This window comes from Ascaphus truei, chromosome 4 (assembly GCF_040206685.1).
Source record: "Ascaphus truei isolate aAscTru1 chromosome 4, aAscTru1.hap1, whole genome shotgun sequence".
Lineage (NCBI taxonomy): Eukaryota > Metazoa > Chordata > Amphibia > Anura > Ascaphidae > Ascaphus > Ascaphus truei.
In genome coordinates, this window is record NC_134486.1 from 396315578 (window position 1) to 396339429 (window position 23852).

Consider the following 23852-nt stretch of genomic DNA (forward strand, 5'->3'; position numbering starts at 1 on the left):
GTGTATGTATATGTGTGTGCGTGTGTGCGTGTGTGTGTGCGTGCGTGTGTGTGTGTATGCATGTGTGTGTGTGTGTGTGTGTATGTGTGCGCGTGTGTGTGCATGTATGTGTATATGTGTATGCGTGTGTGTGTGCGTGAATATATTTATCAAAGTTGCACAATGTTAATAAATAATTTATTCTCACATGTCTTTTTTTTTAATTTTTAAAATATTATATAATACACACACACACACACACACACACACACACACACGTTCCCCAGTGACACACACACTGACAGCTACCAACACACACAGTGATACCCGCCTCCCAAGCGCTTGCTGTCTCCTCTGTAAGGACAGCAAAAAGCTCCAGGTAGAGCGAGCGGCAGCAAGCGAGAGCGAGCAAGCGCCAAACATGGCCAAGGCCTAATGGAGGTCGTTGATACTACACCACAGTATTAAATGTTAGACAAATTGTATATCCCTCCACATAGAAGACCTCCAATTGCCCAATAAGCAGATTTATCAAGGTCACTTTTACCAAAAAAATAAATAAATAAATACTTTGAACGGTCTACGAGCATTAAAAACCAATGACATTATATGAGTGTGTGCTGTCCACTTTACGTAAAGATTTCCCAATAAAGAACATTTAGAAAATTGTTTAGTAAATAAGTGGCAGAACTACCATATGTGCAGCCGGTTCAGCTACACCAGGGCCCATCCTCCCACTGCTCTGTAGGGTCAGCAGCATGCCGCCTCCCCATCCAACTTCAGGGTCTGAATCCCTGGTGGAGGTGGGAGCGGGGCAGGGCCCCTGGTGAAAGAAAGGAGAGAGAATGGTGGGAGAGCAAGCACATGGTGATGGAGGGGGAGAGACAACATGCGAGGGAGGGGAGGGAAGAGGCTACAAATCAGGGCTTTGAACTGCCCACCGATCAATTCTTTGGATACTATATCTATGGAAGCAAGCAATAAAGCGAAAACAAACACCAGAGAATAGATCATGTGACCTCTAACTCCTAAGAAAGATTAACAGCGACTATATATACACACTGTATTAACAGTACTATACCGGCCAGCTACATTTGCTAAAATTATCTATACATTAATATTCGCTAGTTTTCAACACTATCTAGACAATATTTAGGATGGTGTTAGATCCTTTTATATTTTTACGGTTCTTCTCATGGTTCCGCAACACAAACTCTGGCTCCTAACAATTCTGTCTAACTCCTCAGATTTGTTACTTTCTGTCCACCCCTTGGCCAACTACAAAAAGGTTTGAAGCGGTAGATGATCATAGCCACCAAAACACGTAGGACCAGCAGAAACATAGGGAGAAGCTCTGGTCTTTAACATCTTACAGTCCAAACCATAATGTGAGGAGAGAATAGGGAGAAATGCATCTATTACACAGATTAATTAATGTACGAGAGAGACTCAATCCGTATTATCCTTTAATCCATGCGTACACATTATTGGAATGATTTATTGAAAGTCAGATTTAAAACAAAATCGGGTGTTTTTTTTTAACATTTAATATTTTATTTAATAAAAATTAAACACATTGTATAACAATGTCACAATACAGATAATTCCAGACACGCCTGAATTTACATGAGCTGTACGGATTCTTTAAGCACGGAGAGGACTTTCTGTGCTTTACATTTTCATAATTCAACTGCATCAACAACAAAAAATGTGTGGACTGCTGGGCTTCTACCAGCTTTTGGTATCTCCCATGTGGCAACAATGTTGAATATCGGAGCATCATCATTAAAAACCTCTAGATTTATGGATGGATGCTTTTAGAAAGCAACAATAAGCCTGTAGGAGTTTAAAGTCATGTAATGTTAGTAACCTCCTCCTTTGAACATGTCCTGCTCTATTTGAGCCTTTTAGACTGTTACAGGGCTCTAGGGAGGGATTCTTTCTAATCTTAAAGCTGCATTTCAAGCAATACCCTACATTTTTTTTTTTAATAAACCAGTTCTGTAGTATGATAACTTTTTTTTTTTTTAACAATTTTTAAATACATTTTTAATGTATTCTAATGTAACAAGCATTTTTGTTTCTATAGCAACCATTTACAAAGTCACATCCCCTTCCGAAACAGGCTCTGGCTCTTGAGCCCCGCCCTCTCTCTCTAGCAGTGCACCAATTGTATCTAGTAACTGCCTGGTCACATGATCTTCCCCACAGAACTTTGCATCTTTGGTAATCTTCTGCAGCCCTAACAGTGATATAAAGCAGGGGTGTGTTATATTTTCTGGGGGGGGTGCAGTTGTAGAGGTCCCGCGCTCTAGCCCCAGGTATTTAAATTAAATGCCAGGGGACCGCACAAGGCCTCTATAAAAACACTTACCTTCCCGCGACGTGTCATGGTAATCCAGCGTCAAATGATGCTGCGGGTTACGTGACCTCACATGACCCAGCGTGTCATTTGACGCTGGGGCCGAGCGCAAGGCACTAAAGAGCAGGTAGGGGTGCGCACGGGAAAAAAAAAAAAAGTTCGCTCACCCGATAAAGAACCCCCAAGTTGAATCTTCAGCGATCAAGCTGCAGCTTAGCTAATAACTTGTCAGTGAGCAGATTGTATTTGATGCACATATTGAATGGGAATTTTTCTCTCTTTTTTTTTTTTTTTTAAACGGCAGCTTGAACTGCAGCTTTAGGAGACACTTAAAATTTCAAAAAACGCGTATATTTCTCAAACGGGTAAATCAGATTTATGACATAAAAATAACAGCGTCTGAAAGGGCAACAAGATACTTAAGTCTGTCCACATTCTGTGATAAATTCAAGATTTTGATTCAGAGAGATTAACTCGCAAACATTTTCCAGTATGATCTAACCACAAGTAATATAAAATGAAAATAAAAGACTAAGTGTACTGTACAGTAAATGCTGGTGACCAGGTCAGTGTGTGGCATCACTTGGTACGATTTTCAAAGTTGTACACTAAAAAAAAAGTCACCATGCGACATGTAGTATACGCCTCACACATTAGGAGCGCACATGTACACGTGCACGTGCACAATTTTGACAATGAATAGGACACACATTCTTGAATGTCAACTAATGCTCTGTTAACAGAAAGTTATTGTTGGAAGGAGTTACATTGCATCACACAACTATTATACTGCACGCCAAAATGGTGTGTGATATTAACGGCCTCCTGCTGAACTCCATTATCAGGGAGTTCATGTGAGTTGTAACTGGCTTCTGCTCTGAGGAAGTCTTCATTTCAACTGGAGTTTGTTTGAACCATCTTGCTTGCTCACCAATATCTTCAGGGAGACGTACAGCAAGTGTTTGTTTCAGGGTTATGGAACTAACCAATCAGAATGCTCCCTTTACCCAGCCCATAACAATATTGCCACTACATTTTATGAACAGACCTCATGCTCAGAGACTGTCACCACTTGTCTCTTTAGAATGTTCTTATCATATGAAAGTTTAACTTAAATGTAAGTTGAAACACATATTTGGCTCTGCTATTCCAGGAATGCGACAGCCAGTAAACATTGCTCAATGTATTTCAGGCCACTTTAGCAGAAAGGGGCTAAAAAGCACATACCCCATTAACTTGTTCCAAATCCGGATTAGAAACACTTATTTACGCAGTGACAGGCATCATCATTTACAAGTTTTGTAGTAACCAGAAGGGCTGCTTGTATGCCATTTAAAGCTGCAGTTCAGTCAATATCCTGCATGTGTTTTTTTTAATAAATCAGTTCTGTAGCAAGAAAAAATACTTTTAGCATTTTCTGTTTTAAAAACAACAACTTTGAAAGACCAATTTTCTTGTATTCTATTTTAACAGCCATTTGCTAAGGCACTGCCCCTTCATGGCCTCTCACAAGCTCTGGCACACCCCTTTGTCAGCCCTGCCCTCCCTCTAGCACATGTCAGTGCAGGAGTGCTCATGAATATTCATGAGCTTCCACTGACAGACAGAAGCAGAAGAAAAACATATACCAGCTCTAATTATGTCACCAAATTTCGCCTATCAATACATGGAGAACGAATTGACCTGCAGCTATACAGTTCTTTAGGTAATTAGAGATTGCACACATGAAACTATTGAAGTAAAAAAAATAAATAAAAAAAAAAAGACTGAACTGCAGCTTTAAAGTGCTTGAAATCTGCACGAGACACTTCTAGAATATGTGTGGTGCAAACACCACTAATGGCACCACTGCCAAAGATACCGGCAACATATCGCAGAGCATTGCAAGTTCCCCCAGCAGTGAGAGGGTAAAAGGAAGGAGTTTGCTTCCCTTTTTGTATCCAGTGCTGTTGAATAAGGGGGAAGTTTTGTAACTTGTGCTTCCTCACTGGTTAGAAATCCTGCATCTCATGCTTTTGTCGACTCTGCGCAAAGCTATTCTGAGGCTGCGCCCCCGCTGGCACAGGCCGCGCTCATGCTTGAGAGCAGGGACGTCACCAACTCTAAGTATGAGCGCCGGGTGTCCTGTGTATTTTGCAAGCGTGAGCGGGGGGGGGAGGGGGGGGAGGCCGGGGCGGCATTGGGAGCATGTAGTGCGCGCTTCAGCGGGGACGCAGCCTTATGTTTTATGCAAACAATACCAAGGGAGAATACCAATACCCATGCTGCAGCCCAGGCACTCATTCTGATCACGGGACACCAAGCAGTGACTTAAGACAGAAAATGTAATCGAAGGACCAACATGTTCATCCAGTTAAGCGCTGAGGAACTAGGGACAGAGAACACCCAATGAACATTGAAAAAACAAAAACAAATTTACATTCTTTTATACACAAAACTGGTAAAACCATAAACCCCAAAATCACACGTTCGAAAAATATCCCATATGTGTAAATCTTCTTGAGGTGGAAAAGGATCAGTTTTTACTCAACCCCAATTGATATATTCCCGATACGTGCTACAATCTTGTTTCCAATAAACCTTTGAATTAAGGGCCAGTTCCAAGTTTTACCTTCAGCACGTCCTCCTTCAGTCCCATTACCCCTGCTGGGCTAAAGAACAAAGTGTCCGAGGAGGAGACCTCCCACTGCATTAAGAGCCCCACTGCAAGGAATGAGAGCAGTCTGAAATGCAATGCTCTGTAAGGAGTAGAAAGGGACACCAGCAGCAACAAGAGTTCTTGTTCTTTCCTTATGCAGAGGGCTCATTGGCCTGTATGTACTTCTTCTGACACCTGGGACACGGTGCTCAGGTACTGCCAGCTGAGGGCGGCCAAAAGCATCGCACAGGACAAGTAGATGGGGGAGAAGTTGTTGCGGGTTACAAGGGAGCCGTCGGGCAAGCTCAGGTTCCGAATGGAAGCAATAATATGTTGCGTCCTGCCTGATGAGGGGTCTGTGATGGGAATTTTCTGGTAGATCTGCGGATAGATGGGGGAAAAAAATATATCACATATGCATTTATAGCAGCAGTTTTATTAACTCAGCAACTTGAAAAGTACAGACAGGGGCTTCCAATATTTCTATGGATATACCATATAGGAGTCTGATGTGCATCATATAGGAGTATAGAAGGACTCTGGTGAAGTTATTACCCATCACTATTAGGAAACCATTTCTAAAAATGTATGTGAGCATGACAGATGAATAGCAGCATTTCAGTTGTATGAGGGCGGCTTTTAAAAATCGGTCAAAGAAGGTGGCAGATGGATTCTTAAGAGATTTTGTGAAACAACCAATTTAGGATTGTAAACCCGTTCTTTGTACCCTTCTAATCCAATATAAAAATAATATACATGTATAAACCCTGGATAACATCAACCATTACTGTGCTGAATGAGGATGGTCTTATCAGAGAAGGGGTTGAAGCTAAAACATTTCCATACCTCTTCAACATACTGGTACATGATGGCTCTCACAGCTTGTATGTTTGTGGCATCCATCATTAGAGTCACTGCCTGCCCTTTGCGGATCTTCACCACTCCTTTAAACACCTGCTGATTGTTGTAGCAGGCGGCCAGAGTAGCGATGGCCATCACCTGAAGAGACCATGAGGGAATAACACTTTATAAGTCTCTGCCAATCGAGGCAAGATCACGCCTCATCCCTGCCACAAATATTACCATTACAGCAACCTGGAACTTGAAGCAAGATTTATTAACATACCTCAACTCTTAGGAGTAACCCGTTGTCCTGTAGTGCATAATTCTACGGTCTCTCAACCCATAATAGGTGTCATTCTTGGTCAAGTTAACAAATATTTGACAGTAGCAGTAACATTTACTTGTTTACATGCATTTTTGGTGTTCGACTCTCTTTCCCCCCCCCCCCTATGATTGACACACACACACCACACACACCACACACACCACACACACCACACACACCACACACACCACACACGTTATTGAACATTCCTTCTTCCAGTACACCTCACCTAGTACTTATGGCTAATATACCCATTTCTGAATGAGATCGGAGCTGCTGTATCATTGTAATGAGTAATTCTGATGTTTGGAAACAAAAGGACAGCAGCCTTGCTTCTTTTAATTTCCTGGAGGACAATGCATCAAAGCACCATCACGTTTAGGATATTGTTCCAGTTTTTACTGTTTCAGTGTATAATGGCATTTTTGTGTAGACGGCTCATGGGCAATACGGTGAGGAATTGCAGGATTTGTTACATGGGCTACGATCCCTGCAGGTATGATTCCCCCCCCCCCCCCCAAGAGTTCTTTATCTATTGCATCACAGGTCAATAAAGATTTTAAAGATCACCTGCACAATATATGGCCTAATACAGCGGTAGCCAACTCCAGTCCTCAAGTGGAACCAACACATCAAGTTTTCAGGAAGTTCCTTATTCAGCACAGGTGGCTCAGTCTTTGAATGAGCCACCTGCACTGAAGCAGGGATATTCTGAAAACCTGATCTGTTGGTAGCTGTGGCTACCCCTTGTCCAACGTTTGCACTAATACAGTAGTGTGACAGAACATGAACTTATAGATACAACTGGTGCACTGCCCGGGTTGTCACCCCTCCAGGTTTGACCCAGAGACTACGGGTTTCGGCCATGTATCTCCGAGCTACGGGTTTACTTGTTAAAACTCCGGGAGGCGGCACGCCCCCCTGGAGGGACCGTCAACATTGCGCCACGTTGCCATGACAACTGGATGTCACGCCTTGGCAACCTGACACCATTTGACGGGACCTTGCAGGAGGAGATGCCGCCGCCAAAGTAAATATATAAATAAAATAAACTTTAAAAAAAAAAAATGACATTTAATTGCAAAACGTCTTCGGGTTAGCCTTTAATAGAAGGTGGCAAACCTGTACTACAGACAAAAAAGGAAGTACATAGTATTTATTTAGTAAATTGTGGGGGTTTTCCTACCCTTTATTTTGAAATTCTCCACTAATTTTAGATTTTGGAAATAAAAGATCTGAGGATAGGGAAATGTCGCTCTCACCTGTGGGATTGCGCAGAAGTTGAAGACGCTTTGATTCTTTAGCCGGGACAGGTACGTGAGGACGTCGGGGACATGTTGCAGAGCATTGGTAATTAGTTCATTCATACACTGCATGGCCGGCACTATGTTCTCTGGCTTGGCCAAGTCCGACAGCTTCTTTCCATACTTGCTCCAAACCTGAGGTACAGGAAAAGGGGAGGAAAAAAAAAAGTGTTGGTTGTTGCAGCCTGCAATTTATTTATAAAAAGGTTTTTCCCTGAAATCTCGTGTTTAAGTATGCCCTGGGCACAGAGTTATGTTGACAATACATGGTTACGTTAAATGGAATATGTCAATAAACCCTTCGGCTAAGGACTTGAACATTACATTTATATATTGCTATACTGTTTTCTCAGGTACATATACCGGTTTAAAGCATTTTAGTTCAAGAGTTTTACGGTGCAAGTCTGTATGCTGCACTGCAACTCTTTCTTAAGGAGCCTATCAATACCGCAACGCGGATTACTTAAAGGGGCGGTGCAGACTGTTATTTATTTGGTTTAAAAACTAATGTATTTGATCAAACATATCAATGTAAATGGCTTCCTTAGAAAGATTTAATCACACTTAATAATAATACACTCAATTAATATTGTTACCTCTGCTTATACGTGTCCAATTTGTTTGTAACTTTTTTTTTTAAATGTTGGCAACCACCTATATAATGGACTTATTAATCATGCCTCTGCCATTAGTTCGCTTTCCACAAGATGTTGATAGTCTATACAGTGTTAGCTATAAGATAACCATAGTCACTAATGAAAACAGCAAGTCATGTATATGCAGGTATTTTTTATGACACTTCGTTCTGCACCTGGCCCTAAATTTGAAAAGCTATTAAAAACAGCCCTCTAACTATAAATCAACTCTATCAATCAGTGATAGAGGTGTTACACTAAGTGCTTTTATTTTATTACAACATATTTAGTTACAACATATAATGCTAAATGGGATGATGGGCTATAAACAGTGAATTTTGTGTTAAAAGTCCTATTTAGCAAGTCCAAAACAGAGAGTATTTTCCATGATATTGTGCTCCGTACTCACCTCTCGGGGCCAGAACTCTCGGCCGTCCAGTTGATCCTCCAGGTAATCGCGGATAATGTTTGTTTTCTGCAGAAAGAGGCCCATGGAATTTGAGAGCCGGGTGTCTTGGCCAACAATGGGGTCTTCCAGCTCGGAGGCGGAAAACAGACGGGACAAGCCAATGCCCACCAGCCCAGCAACATAGTGACAGTACTGAAGATTTAAAAACAGCAACAACTGTGAGCTTGCATGTCTACGTCAGTGCTTTCAGAGAGCAGAGATTTAGGAGACAGATTGGGATTTTGGGGAGACCGACCCGTCATGCTGCATCATTTCCTCCCCTACATTTTTCAAGAACTTGTACCATCTATAGTGGGCTTCACTACGTTTGTACCTATGGAGCTGTTGGGCTATGAGCACTATACTGTATGTAGGCATTTATTGTGGAGGTGCACTTGTGGAGAGGTATTTGTTTTAGGGCAATTGTTTTTATTATTTATGTGATGTAATAAAATGTTTGTATTTTTTGGTATACCCAAGTGCTTCTCTTTTTGTTAAATACATGAATTAAATAGAAATAGTCACGTTAGTCCAATAGTGCAGAGTAACTGAGTATTTCAGTATTAGGTGATAACTTTTTTTTATTATTAGTACGGAAAAAAAAAAGTTATCACCTAATTCTGGTTAATTACACAAATATGTATATACGAGAAACACATACATATGCAGCAAGCAATACAGTTGAATCATGTATTATATGTTTAAAGCTAATCTTACCTTGTCCCATTCCAACAAGGATTCCACCTTCTTTTCTAAAAACTCTGCCATTCCCACACCCATCTTGTGGCATATATCTGCAATAACATCTTGGTAAATTATTGCCAGGTTTCTAAACTCCAGAGAGATCTGAAACCAGATACACAAAAAAACACTTCATAATACCTGCAAAAAAGGAAAAGGCAGCATCGCGTGCAATAAGAGATAAAAACATTACATTTGGATTTGTTCTTCCCCCCCACCGGCTTCACTGAAGCAAATAAATAACAATATCTTTAGGCATTAAATGACAGTGAGGAGATTCTCACAGCCCTTTTGTGTAAATATTTTCCAATACAGATTCATTTCTACATACAGGTGCAACACATGGGGTATATGGAGTCTGCAGGGGTGCAACATCATTTTTCTTTACATCCCGGGCAACGCCGGGTATAATCGGCTAGTAAGAGATAAAAAACATTAAATATGGATTTGTTTTTCTGGAGCTACAGTGAGCTGGCATCAAACTTGTGTGTCAGATATGTAAATCAGCCTGGCATATTCTAGCGATGGTGAGTGGCGACAGGCAAACCAGAAGATTTTGTAATAAAAATGTAAACAGAGGCAGACCCAAGAGGAGCAGGTTTACACGAGTCCAATATACACTGGGCATATAGAAAAGGGCTGCACTAAAATGTCATACTTTTTTTCCCCCTTAAACTTAATTTGGTAATTTTGACAAAAAAGTTTGTAAAAGTCACCAAGTTATTATTTTTTTTTTTTTTACAGTGGTACTTAACCGTATTAGTCACGTCAATAATTTACTTATTTTTCATTTGAAGTAAACATCTCCAGATGTTCAGCTATCGTACCATTTATACTTTGGCGCTTCAACACAGATTTAGGTCTTAGATACAATCCCCTCTACATCATCCCATAGCATTTCCCTCACGACTGCTGTCATTTCCAAATGACAAACGGCGAGTGTGCGACGCACCACCAGATGAATGAGGAGAGAGCGCGACTTCCGTAAAAAATAAAAATATTTATTTGGTCACAATAAAACAGAGATACAGCCGCCACCTTTACCTTGATCAAGCGCTTGGCGTGAAACATGTAGGTGGCGGCTGTATCTCAGTTTTATAGTGACCAAATAAATATTTTTTATGGAAGTCGCCCTCTCTCATTCACCTGGCGGTGCGTCGCACACTCTCGCTGTGTCATTTGTCCCAGTATCCTGGCAGATTCCCTCAGATGGTTGAAACCATTAAACAGTCCTAGATCTCCATACTGCACGATGTGAGTTTTTTTTTTGCCTATTCAAGTATTGTCTATCGAGTCGGGCCAAGTTGATAAGCCATAGGGTTTTACATGAAATTTTGGACGCCATTTTTTCCTGGTTGCTGTATATTCTTAGAGAAAGAACCAGGTAAGCGTTATCGTCATCAATAACTAGCCCTACATTTGTATGTTTTATATGGACATCTAAAAGGGAAAATCTCCTGCAAAGGAAGAAAAGATCTTTCTTATATCGGTTTGTTATTGCACTCTTTGAGCCCCAGATTCCTTTTTGGACTCTCTCACACGGTCATTTCCAAATGATGGTCACCAAACTCAGGGACGGAAAATCGCAATTGATGTGTGGTTCTGAAGGACCACGGATGCTGCAGAAACGTTTCGCAAGCAGAGCTGTCAGTCACCCATTTCTTCCCGAAGTCGTGCCCCATAATGCCTTGCATAGCGCTATATTGCCTTTCAAGGCAATGATGTGCAACTTTGTGAAGCAAAGCAGTGATTGACATCTGTTCCCCTAAAGCGGTCCTGCAGCGGCCGTGGTCTTACCTCCCCCACGGTGGACTGGTGCAGGCACATTTTATTTTGGAATCCCGACTATACTAGAAAATAAACAAACAGACCATTTTTAAAAGCTGACGGTGTCAAGATTTCCTCCAGTGTTGACATGCGGTTGATGTCCACGATAAGGCATGTGCTTTTCTAATATATCTTAAAGAAGTAGAGGTTTCATCCAGTTAGGACTTGCAGGACTGGGAAAGTTACCAACTTACAGACTGCAGGCATGTAATGTGAACGCTCATATTTTGTATAGGTTACGGTGGAAATTCCATGGGTCGGGTGCCTGCAACTACATACTCAAGCAAATAAAGGTGCCCTCGCAACAGACATGAACAACAAGTCGAAAGATAAAAAGCAATTGTAAAAATAAAGAAACTGAAGGTAATATTTTTCTGGCAGAATGCCACTTTCCAGTGCTAGGTAGAGATGAGCTCCAATCAGGTGAATTGAACTAAAATGTTCTCCAGTGTAGTAGGAGCGGGGGGCTTCACAGCGTAATGAAGGACCTTATAAATGATAAAACGGCTTACCGTTGGGAAGTCCTCAAGCACCTGCCTGTCCTTCTCCTTGCTCTCTGTGAATTTCCACTCCGCCTCGTACAGGTACGTGTGGAAGTTATGCAGCATGGGGACCTTTGCTTCCAAGTTGATGGTCATGTCGTCCTCCACCGTGTCTAGAGCACGCAGGACCAGGTAGAAGATACACACTGCATGCCTGGGGCAAGAAAAAGGGGCCACGTTATTAACATGGGCAGGGCGTTATTTTCTTTTACTAGACCTGAAAAGTAACAATATGAAAGGAAAATGTGATTCTAGAGGGGAGAGGGGAAGGGGAGAGGGGAAAAGGGATGTTAATACTTTAAATATCATTTTCAAAGAAGTATATGTTTTTATGATGCTCTGCATAAGTGTGTCTATAAAAAGACAATTGTGACGTAAAGAAGCGGCTTGAATTTTATAACATGTATGTAGTGTAAACCCCACAGCAGACCAAGCCCACCTCTTTTTCGCAACTGATGTAAGCGCGCAGACCCGATTTGATCCTCGGCTTCCTTTTAGATCTTTAGGTTAGGCATCCTACCCAGTTTTAAATTCCGTTACTGTATTATCCCCCAAATAAAAATGTGTTTTAGGTTGAATGGGCAAGTTTCTCTTCTCTAGAACGAAGGAACTGAATGATTTGTGAAAATTTATTCCGGGTTTGCATGTCACATATGCAATTTAAACTATCCCAGTGGGTTTGAAATCTCATGGCCATACCAGGTTTTAATATGATGCTTTCACCATGTTATACTCTGGTTTAGTCTGTAAGAAAGGCTGGGTAAAATATTAAGAATATTTTGTGTGAAAAAAAAAAACGACAACAAAAAAAATTAAAAAAAACTAGGAAATCAAATTCTTCTTCTTTTTTCTCCTTAGAAATGATGGTTGCTTAAACCATAATTTAGGATTTTTACGAGGAAAGAATAAAAATAATTTAAGCCACAAAAGCAGAAACATGGAAGTAGATAATCTTGGACTTGTTACAAAGTGCGGGGGATGGGGGGGGGGGGGGGGGGGAGTATACAAATACTGTGGAAAGCAGTGTTAAGTGGTCAAACAAAATGCTTCTAGTCTTTGTGTGTTCTCGTATTTATTTTAAATCAAGACCCATTGCTGCATTAGTGTACAAATGTAAACATTTCAATGTAATTGGCTTTTAAGAGAAATAAATCACCAATGAGTTTAACGATTGAACAAGTTCTCCACAGCATTCAAGTAAACATTACTTTAAAATACTTCTAATATTTTAGGGTAGTCAACATCCAGCTACATTTAAAACTATTAAATACTCCACGGTCATTAATTTCCTTTGCTCCTAGGTGGGACTGCCTCTTTAAAAAACCCTTCACTATTATGTTGACAGCAAATCATAACTGAAACACAGGCAGGGCAGCTGGCGTTCTTGTAATGCTTCGAAGAGATTGGTGTCAGGTGTCTCAGTATTGGAGGTAGTCTGTTTCCAGGCCCTTCATATATTGCTTGTGTATTTATGAGAAATGAAATCTGTTGTATAGTGTTGCGCGCACGCATACACACACAGTGAAGTACGTATCAAAATAGTTTATGGTCAATAAAAAGCAGATGTACACTTACAGAGGGAATATAACAGAGAGCTTATCGTTTAACTGTGGATGGCATCTGCCTCCAACTTCTATAGACCGCCTCGAAGTGGATACCGCCATGAAATGCGTAGGAGTGATGTTGTGCTTGTTCTCGTCGTGAGAAGTGCGGGAACTCTGTACAAAGCCGTCACTTCTGCGACAACAGCTGCCGGGTGCTCTGCAGGCGCTGAGGCTACATGAACACAGGACGCGAGCGACAGAGGCAGTCTGGAGAACTTGGAGATGGACGCCATGCAAAGTTCACGATAAGCGTTCAGTTGTATTCCCTCGGTAAGGGTACATCTGTTTTTTTTTTTTTTATTGACCATAAAACTATTTTGTTACGTACCTCACCATGGCAGTTTGCGCTTCTGTTTTGTTGCCAACATCCAAGGCTGTGGAGATCCTTTTTTTGAAGCTGCATCTTTCTGGAAGTTTTTTATTTTATGGTTTTGTTTAATTTTTCAGGAGGGGGGGAGGGGGGAGAAAGGTTAGTAGATTATTAGATGCACTATATTATGCGAAACACCTTATTGTTTAGAGCTTGGTTTATTCACATTATATTGCATATTCTAGTTACTACTAGACTTATAATTACTTCAATATTGACAATCATTTTATATAGCCTAGTTTAACGCACCAATAGGGCGCATGACACACACACACACACACACACACACACACGTCTGTGGTAATGGCCAGTTGATGCGTTCTGAAAATGAACTCCATCCACATACCTCTTAGAAAAATAAATAACACTATGCAGTCTTGTGGGCATCAGAAAGAACCCCCGTCGTGCTCAAAGGGGACGTCGGTGTTACCAGTCACTCTGAACCTTTTCCCCTACTCCGACTTGGAGTACAGGAAACTTCTTTGTTGCCTTGCCCTTTGCCTGGCATTGTGTTGCAAGCCAATGTGGTAGCACCAAAGCAGCAAAATGTCACAGTAAACCTAGGACCGTCTGGCTCTTTAAACGTACAGAAGCACACATTTCTAAAATCTTTACTGCACAGTTTATAAAGATGGTTTAAATAACCAAATTATATTTACTTTCAATTAATGTATGCCACATTTTTAGAGCAGCCCCTCAATTTATCTGTCATAGTACATAGTTACATAAATGAGAAAAAAGACATTTGTCCATCAAGTTCAACCTAGTCTAAATTTAGACGGCAAATACTTATCCTATATTTGTATTTACAGTATTGTGATCCAGAGGAATGAAGAAAAAAAAAAAAAAAAAAGTGAAACAGCATCCAATTATCTATATAATTGAAAATGTATGTCTGCTGTTCTTATGGGCAATCTGATTGGTTCATCGGTCTGTCACTCAGCCCCTGGCCAATCAGATTGCTCCGTGGCCCGGCCCCGCACGCCTCTCATTGGCCTGTGTGGTTCTCACCTACCCTCACCCCTGCACACTACTCACACCGTCCAGCCCTCCGGTCCCACGTCAACCACTCTCCCCCCCCCAGCTCACCCGCCGGCTCCCCCTCATCAATGACCCCCCCTCACCCGCAGATCACTCGCCGGCTGCCCCTCATCGCGCGTTTCGTTACCCCTGGCCGCTACCTTCCCCCTCGCGGCGCCCTTAACCCTGCTTGCCCGCGCGCTGTGGGACAAGGGAGCGGGGGGGGGCACGGCAGTGGCGGTCGCGGCTGACTGTCCCCTGGGGCAGCTAGTGGGGGGGATACACATACTTTACACAGGTAAAGCAAAGGTTAATGCTGCCTCAGATTGTGTGTCTCCGATTGGCTGCCTCTGATTGTGTCCGTTTACCTGCCTTTGATTACCTGTCTCCGATTGGCTGCCTGCCCCCTGGAACCGCACACACTGACTGACAGCCGCCAGACTACATCCCCCAGCTCCCCCTGCGGCGGGTGACGCGATGCTCCCGTGACACGTCCCACCTGGTTGCTCCTCCCGTGGTAAAGATGGCGGATAAGGATGGGGAAGGGATTCACTCCAGTCAACGGAAGAAGGGCGGTCGGGGGCGGTGGGGGCCAGGGATTCGGCCCGGCAGGCCGGGGCAGTGCCTGCGGGTAGTCCGATTCGTTAAGTCCGGGTACGCGTTTAACGTGCGGGGCCAGGTGAGGGCGGCCAGCTGCGGAGCATTAACGGGGAGCTGTACGCACCGTTGCAGCATGTGAGCGCCGTGCTGCCCAGTGGAGCTGTCGACCGGGCTGGGATCCGCAAGGAGACCGCATCCTGGAGGTGTAACTACCGCGGTATCCCCAGATCCCCCACACCAGTACCAACAGCACCCCCACATCAGCACCCCGCTATCCCCAGGACCCCCACATCAGCACCCTGATATCCCCGGTATCCCCAGTTCCCCGGTATCCCCTGCCCCCCAGCACACCGGCATTCTCGCCCCCCCCCGACCCCCCATCAGCACCTTCACCACTCCCCCACCCCCCTCGGCAACCCCACATCAGCACCAAACCCTCCCAAATCAGCACCTCTATACAATCACCCTCAGCACCACCGCACACCGTCCTGTGCCACGTGGACCACCCCCCTTCCCACCCAAATGCCACCCCCACCCCACAAACATCCCGGGCAACGCCGGGTCTGCCAGCTAGTGTCTCATAAGTGGACAAATAAATGCCTTCCCAACTCCAATAATGACAATCAGATTACTCCCTGGATCAACATCCTTCCCATCTTTACATATGTTGTATATCCCTGTAAACCTTTCTTTTCTAAAAAGTACAACTTTTTTTTGAAGATATCTATTGTATCTGTCATCAGTCTCCATGGGTAAAGAATTCCACATTTTAACTGCCCTTACTGTAAAGATCTTTCCTTTGTTGCTGGTGAAATCTCCTTTCCTCCAACCTTAAGGGTTGACCCAGAGTCCTTTGTACTGCCTTAGGGATGAATAGTTATTTTGAAAGCTCCCTGTATTGACCCTGAATATATTTGTATATAGTTATAGCTCCCCTTTGATGTCTCTTTTCTAATGTAAGCATATCTAATTTAGCTAGCCTCTCCTCAAACAGTCAGATCATCCACCCCCTCTTAATTTTGTGGCTCGTCTCTGCACTTTTTTTTTAAAATTCCATAATGTCTTTTCTATGAAGTGGTGCCCAAAACTGAACTCCATATTCAAGGTGTGGTCTTACTAATGCTTTAGAGCAGGCCTGCACAACATACGGCCCGCGGGCCGCATGCCTCTCTGTGCGGCCCGCGGTGACTCCGGCCGGCGCTAGTTAATTAAATAAATTAAAAAAAAAAAATGAAGTTTAAAAAAATGGCGGCGATTCATGCCCCCCCCCCCCCCTCCTACGCCCCCTTCTCCTCCACCACCCCTCCCCGCCCCCGGGTTTTGCGGTGCGCGGGGGCAGCAGCAGCATGAGGCAGCCGTGAGTAAGTTTTTTTTCAATAGCAGGATGCTGGGGGCGGGGCTTAGTACCGGGGAGAGAGGATGTGCTGATCTAAAAGGTGTGTGTATAAAACGGGCTGGTGGGGGGTGGGTGTGAAAAACGGGCTGGTGGGGGGTGGGTGTGAAAAACGGGCTGGTGGGGGGTGGGTGTGAAAAACGGGCTGGTGCAGAGGTAGGGGGGTAGGCTGCTGACATGTGAGGGGGGGTAGGCTGCTGACATGTGAGGGGGGGTGGGCTGCTGACATGTGAGGGGGGGTGGGCTGCTGACATGTGAGGGGGGTGGGCTGCTGACATGTGAGGGGGGTGGGCTGCTGACATGTGAGGGGGGTGGGCTGCTGACATGTGAGGGGGGGTGGGCTGCTGACATGTGAGGTGCAGGGGGGGGAAGTGATGTGAGGTGCAGGGGGAGGGTATGATGTGAGTTGCAGGGGGGGGAGAGTGTCATATTGAGGGGAGGGGGAAAGAGTGTCATATTGGGAGGAGGGGGAGAGCGTCATATTGAGGGAAGGGGGAGAGTGTCATATTGAGGAGAGGGGGAGAGTGTGTCATATTGAGGGGAGGGGGAGAGTGTGTCATATTGAGGGGAGGGGGAGAGTGTGTCATATTGAGGGGAGGGGGAGAGTGTATCATATTGAGGGGGAGAGTGTCATATTGAGGGGGAGAGTGTGTCATATTGAGGGGAGGGGGAGAGTGTGTCATATTGAGGGGATGGGGAGAGAGTCATATTGAGAGGAGAGGGAGAGTAATTTAGGGGAGGGGGAGAGTGTTATATTGAGGGAAGAGAGACATGGGGGGATGCTGACTTGTGGGGGGGGATGCTGACATGGGATGCTGACTTGGGGGGCTGCTGACATGGAATGGGCTGGGGGGATGTGGAGGGGGTATTGTGTGTTTGATGTGGAGGGGGGTATTGTGTGGGTGAGGGGGAGAGATGGGGGTATGAGAGATAGATGGGGAGTATCGTAAAGGTTGATAGTGAGGGGTTCTGGGGGAGATATGAGGAGGATGATGATGATGATGATGATGATGATGAAACCCGTGCGGCCCAATTTTTTTTTCCTTGGAGCAGTTCGGCCTTTCTCACTTTACGAGTTGGGCAGGCCTGCTTTAGAGTGTGGAATAATTATGCTTACTTCCCATCCATCTATTCTACGCTTAATGCAAGATAACATCTTGTGTGCCTTTACAGCTACTGCATGACATTGGGCACTATAGCTGAACCTGCTGTCAAAAACCACTCACAATGCTTCTCCCTCAAGGATTGACCTTATTTTGCCCCATTTAATTTCTAAGTCACCCGTTAATTCTTGTTTCCCAAATGCATCACCTTTCATTTATCTGTATTATACCTTATCTGCCATTTAACTGCGAAGTTTCCAGTATAAGTCCTTCTGGAGAGAAATTACATCCTGCTCTGATTTTACCACCTTACACAGTGTAGTATCATCAACAAAGATGGAGACTTTGCTCTCTATGCCAACCTCAAGGTCATTAATAAACAAGTTAAAAAGCAGGGGTCCCAGTACCGATCCCTGAGGTACTCCACTTACACCTTTAGTCCAACCTGAAAAAGTTCCATTTATGACAACCCTGTTATCCTTCAACCAGATGCAAATATTTTTAGAGCCCAATTTGCTTTATTTTGCACACTAACCTCTTGTATGGAACCTTATCAAAAGCCTTTGCAAACTAAGTAGACCACATCAACTGCATTACCCTGGTCTAAATTCCTACTTACCTCCTCAAAGAAACTAATGAGGTTAGTTTGGCACAACCTATCCTTCATAAATCCATGCTGACTATTACTAAAAAAATTGTTTTCTATTAGGTATTCCTGAATATTATCCAGTACTAAACCCTGAAGTACCTTCATCACTACAGCGCATGTCCTAAAAAGGTGTCAACTTTGCTTTAGCTTCTGCTAAATGAATCCCGCCTCTCCCTGTCTAGAACATACTTCAGTCACCTGGAGGTTTTTTTTTTTTTTTTGGTTTTACAGCCTGAAACCATTGGCAGTGAAACAACTAATCAAAAGATGGGATAAAAAAGGAGATATTTGCTAAACTGGAAATACCTGGTCTCTGAGATACACCCTATTTCAGACAAGAGAAAAAGTATATTGGCAATTTGTTTGCCTTTTTTTGTGAGCTAAAAGGGACTGCTCTTTTTAAATGACTCTCTGGATTCTGGGTAATGACCGGTCAATGATCACTGTATGGTGGAGGGTTTTTGTCACTTTTTGTGTCCCAGGTTTATTAAGCCGAATTTGTCTAAAACATACTTTTAAAACAGTGTTTATATACCAGAATACAGGTTAATTCAACATTTAAATCCTATAAGAGCAAGACCCCAGTGTCATGAAAGAGTTCCCCAGAAATAAAGGGGTTGATGAAATACATTTTTTTTAAAGGATTTATGCTTCTAATATCTACATTGAATGAAGAACGGTTTGTAGTATTGAAAGTCTCATGATCACCATGTATAAAGGACATCGATAGAAGTCCCAAGGCAAGCATATAAACTCCAAGGTCAATATCACTGCTTGTTATCGATATCTAACCACCATATTTTATTAACGTCTGACTGACCTCTATTGTTTGACTATTACCAGGTAATTAAGCGTATATGAACTGGGTATATATTAACAACTGATAAATGAAATGCTGGAAATTGCTTGTTTCTCTGTCCGCTAAATCTAGAACATTAAAAGGAGTCTGAGCTTGGAGTCTCGTGTGAAAATAAAAAGAGCAGTTCTGGAAGTGGTAGAATCAATAGAGGTGTTTAAGGGAGTGACCCTCCTGAAGTCAACAAAACCCATAGATTATGAAAAAGGTAGTGTTCAAAGACCTACCACGAGAGGCAAACGTCAGGATAGAATGTCACTTTAAAATAGTATCAAATCATCTCAGTCACCTCTAACTCTACTTTCATATATATGAAAAAAACATTTACAAAACATAAGCGAACACATCCATTACGTAAACATGAAATACCGTTCTTATTGATACAGCATGAACTCCTAATGATGTCCCTAATTCATCTTTCTTGGAATGTAATTTGTACATGAATGCTCGTTATGGTAGCAAAGCAATTAAAAATTAAATGTAGACATGTTTTAGCTGTGAGGGTTCAGGAGATGCTTTACAATAGTTATTTTTATATTATATGCACAAATACGTTACTGGTAGGAGCAAAGCCTTTGAAGTGGATGAGCTCTGTTTCCCCATATCTCTTTGTGCTTTAGGCTTTGTTCCCGCTGCGTCCGGCGGTGCGCGCGGCCGCGGGCCACCAGACCCTTTCCTCCAGTCTGGAGGTCCCCGCTGGCTCCTTCCGGCGTGGCTGACTGCGTGCTGTGACGCGTCAGCCAGTCGGAGCTACAAGGAGCTTGTGGTTTCGGCGAGTGTCTCGTGACACGCAAGGGAACCAATCATGGATTGGATCCCAGCAGCCAATTTGATTCCCCCCCTCCGATTTCTCCCTTCTGCTCCTCCAATCCCCGTTACGATTCCCCCCCCCCCCCGTGTGTATTTGTCTGTGTGTGTACGAGTGCCTGTGTGTCCTTCCCTCTGCTGTTCACCCATGGGACTCCTGGCTTCAGAATGCGAGGGGCTCTGGGAGTGAGAGAGGGACCGACAGGGAGGGGGGGGGAAGGAGGGGTACGACAGCACGAGAGCCCTCCATTCAAACCACGCCCTCGCTCCCTGCAGACCGGTAGCGGTCAATTGCCTCTCAGCGCGCTGCCTGCATTCAGTGCGGGCGCGCTGACTGAGGGAGCGGGGCCTTAGTCTGTGGCCTAGGACATAGTACATTCAGCGTCGCTGAGCCGCACTGAACAGATGCACACAGCCCCTGCATCTTTAATCAGTGCGGCTATAGTTTCTCCCTCCGCATGCGCGCTGATGCGTGCGGAGGCTGAGAAACTTGGGACACCCAAGTTTGAAATTTGAGGCTCGGGGAAGCGGGGTCACATGACCGCTCCCGTCCAACGAGAGCGGGGGACTAGCCCCGCCTCCTGGCACGCCTCCGCTCCCGCCCCCTGAGCGCGCTTACTGCCTCGCCTGCAAGGACAGGAAAAGCATCATTTTCAGCAGGCGAGGCAGAGCAGAAGCGCGCCTCAGCGAGCTTCAAGGCCACTATGTCCCAGGCCTAAGGCACCAAAATTGGATTGTGCCTGCAATTATACACAAAAACACCCGTGGTGTCGCAAAAACAAGTTTGATACCTACGTGAAGACTGGCTATACCAAATGCGACTGTCTACCCGCTTGCTACAGCAAAGCGGGAGACAGTTGAAGCGTTTTTAAAATTAGTTTTTGGGTTGTGACTATCGCAGCACGTGACCGTCCAATAAAAAAACAGATTTCAGGCAATAGTCGCGTGCGCAGAACAATGTGCTTGTGCACATGTCGCTCTGCAACGTCACAGATGCGCTCGCGCGCCCTGCAGTTCGGCTGTATAAAATCACAGCCTTATATGTACACAGTGCTGCATATAGTGTGAACACTACACAAGAAAAAATATATTGTTATTGTCCATAAACAAAAACACCCTTCCACTTTTAGCACTTCATACAGGATACATAGTAAATCTGATGCATAGTAAATCTGTAGTTGGAAAGCAATTGAAAGGGTTCTGCACTACAGTGCAATGCAGATATCTGGCAGCAAGGGGTTAAAGAAAGTGTCTCGCTCCCCAGTAACACACTGAATGTCAGTCACTCACCGTAACTCCCCGTCCAGAGCCTGGATCACAGCTGCAAAGCTCCTGCTGGTCTCGTTCAGGTACTTGTAACAGGTCTGCAGGCTCTCACTCATGGAGTCCTGTCGGGGCAGACAAACAGGGTGAAATCTACATACTGCCAGGTTCTGGGCAGCAAAACATGTCTGCACAGTGCGGCCTTCTTTCAGCCCCCTTTCCTGGAGCCTACTGACTGTCAGCAGTGACCGCTGACCGCTTGGTTTCTGAGCTGGGCCAAGTGACAGAGTCCTCTTGAACAGAGAGACTGCCGTCTTGCAGTTGACGCTGGCCATGAGCCAAAACTTGGACAAATGTTTCTCCAGAGCTGGAGGCCTTCAGCGATCATGCACAGTGCCCGGGGCACACTCTCGGAGCAGGTGTGGGAGGACAGGGCGAGTGCCCATAGACACTGGCGTAGCTGTAAACTGCATGAGAGGGCCTCTGCACACACACAGTATAAGCAGCACAGAGCACACACCCACTCTGCACTCTCCTCCCACCAGCAATGTTTACATGTCCTAGTAGCTCAATGGGCAGGGCTAAACATGCCAGAGGCATTAACTGTGTGCGCCCTGTCCTCTACTCATATAGCAACAGCTTGGAAAGCAGCCCCCTCCAGAAGGAAATGGGGGATTCATCTGAAATGCTCATGGTAACCCCTTCCCTGCCAAACAGAAGTGGAAAGCAGCAGATTGCATCCTTGCTTGCTTGGCAACAATTGTGGGTTATGCTGTGACTATCATTCCATGTGTAACTTGCCAATTAATTATTTTACGTAATCTTTGTGTTGAACCCGTAGTGTAATATGCGAAAACAACAACGCAAAACAAGGACAATGCATTTATAGTACAGTTTGAGATGACTTTGTCATGTAAATAATGGCGCAGAAAAAAAGCGTGGTGCTTGATGCATTATAATATAAAAATTCTCTTAGCCAATTGTCAGGTACTTGACAGCTTTGTCTCCCACCAGCCTCTTGTATAACCCCAGTTTGAGGGGCTGAAGCCTAGCAGCACTTTTCTTCCTTATTAACCCATGAGCTGTTAAAAGCCCCCTGGCAGAAAAGGGCTGAACATCTGTACATGTATTACCTTTACTCTTTTCTTAATGTTGCACCACACCTTATTCATCCCCTTTCCACAGTACCTACCTATGACCTGTTTCACCCTCTCTGCACTCATCTCCATCCCCCATTCACTCGCACCGTTTTGCTTTCCACAGACTCATTTTCCGTCTCTCTGCCCTGGCAGCCTCTCTGCCCTGGCAGCCTCTCGCTCTTGACACTTTCCCTGCTCTTACAATGAAACACAGGACAGCGCGGTTTTATCTGACGCACGATGTGAAGCCGGCACATGCGGTGTGATCACCTTGCACACCACCTGAGATCTTCCCCCATCCGAGTATTAGTTACACTCACAGGCATGGACACGCTCACCGGGAAAGGGCCCGGATTCATTGATGGGATCCTCAATCCACTGGCTACAAATACTGTACCACCAAAAAGGTCCATACCAACCCCTCCTCCCCCAACAAGTGTAACACTATAAAACGGCAGCTCGGCACCCTCTAGGACACGGCTGCGCGCAGGCACTTACACGGTTCAGTGCGGGCATCACCGTCCTGCAGCCGCCCATCTTGAACTTAAGCAGCTTGTAAATCTCCTCCGGATGCCCGAGGGACTTGAGGATGTCCATGTTCGGCTGCGGGAGGCGGATATACTGCTGCCACACAAACCCCCGGTTATACCGCTCAGCGCGTCCTTCTCGCGCACCGGTGTACCCACGGCAAGCCACGCCCACCCCAGCGCGGCCGACCAATCACCGCCCGAGGGGGCAGCCCCGGCTTGTGCCGACCAACCGCCAGGCTGGTTCCCAGATGGACTGACGCCTCCCATTGGACGGAAGTCTCTCGGACCAGCCGGTGCCAACCAATGAGAGGGTTCCGCTGCTGGGGTGACGTCTCGCGCTCGGCGGCGGTTGGTGGGACGCGGGAACAGGGGAGTGACGTCACGACCTCAGTCACGCAGCTTTAATATTAATATTGTTCTACAGCATTGTATTGTAGATCTGTATTTATATAGCGTTATTAATGTACATAGCGCTGCACAGCAGTAATACACGTGACAATCATCAATAAATAATACCAATAGCAGGTCATGGGAATAAGTGCTTCAGACTTAAAAGTAACATTAAGGAAGAGGAGCTTACAATCTAATTAGTAGGTGGGGAGAACGTACATAGACAGTAGGAGGGCATTCAGGTAAGTGTATCTGCAGGGGGGCAAGCTTTATGTACCGTGTGTATAGTATTATCCACGGTGCTACTCATGCTTCTTTAAGCAAGTGGGTCTTAAGGTGGGTCTTAAAGGTGGATAGAGAGGGTACGTGAAACAAAGTGAATAAAGTGCGCAGCTACAATCAACCAAGTGTGTATTGTGATAATAAAAAATATATTACGTGACCTTGTGAGCACTGAAATAGGAGCGTCTGCAGCCGTGGAAAC

The 23852-nt window shown here is 44.6% G+C and overlaps 1 protein-coding gene across 3 annotated transcripts; it reads right to left on the reverse strand.

Moving 5' to 3' along the window:
• Positions 1 to 1934: 1934 nt before the first annotated feature.
• Positions 1935 to 23161, reverse strand: LOC142493900 (squalene synthase-like). Of its 3 annotated transcripts, XM_075598604.1 has the most exons (8): positions 22947 to 23161; positions 21337 to 21434; positions 11615 to 11798; positions 9252 to 9380; positions 8496 to 8687; positions 7410 to 7586; positions 5826 to 5978; positions 1935 to 5360 (listed from the first exon to the last, which is right to left on the reverse strand). In XM_075598604.1, the coding sequence occupies exons 1-8, from the start codon at positions 23043 to 23045 to the stop codon at positions 5145 to 5147; spliced, it is 1248 nt and encodes a 415-aa protein (XP_075454719.1). In that variant the 5' UTR covers positions 23046 to 23161; the 3' UTR covers positions 1935 to 5144. The 3 variants fall into 3 exon arrangements, with proteins under 3 accessions (XP_075454719.1, XP_075454720.1, XP_075454718.1); XM_075598605.1 differs by lacking the exon at positions 21337 to 21434 and having other exon boundaries at positions 22947 to 23096; XM_075598603.1 differs by lacking the exon at positions 22947 to 23161 and having other exon boundaries at positions 21337 to 21864.
• Positions 23162 to 23852: the final 691 nt, after the last annotated feature.

What these genes read in the sequence shown, in the direction of transcription:
- LOC142493900 (XM_075598603.1), bottom strand. Translation starts at nt 21,644, where the DNA reads ATGGCCAGCGTCAACTGCAAGACGGCAGTCTCTCTGTTCAAGAGGACT. An exon ending in TGCTTGAGGACTTCCCAACG is followed by an intron (nt 9,381 to 11,614) that starts GTAAGCCGTTTT and finishes ATCTGGTTTCAG; the next exon opens with ATCTCTCTGGAGTTTAGAAA. An exon ending in CCTTGTTGGAATGGGACAAG is followed by an intron (nt 8,688 to 9,251) that starts GTAAGATTAGCT and finishes TTAAATCTTCAG; the next exon opens with TACTGTCACTATGTTGCTGG.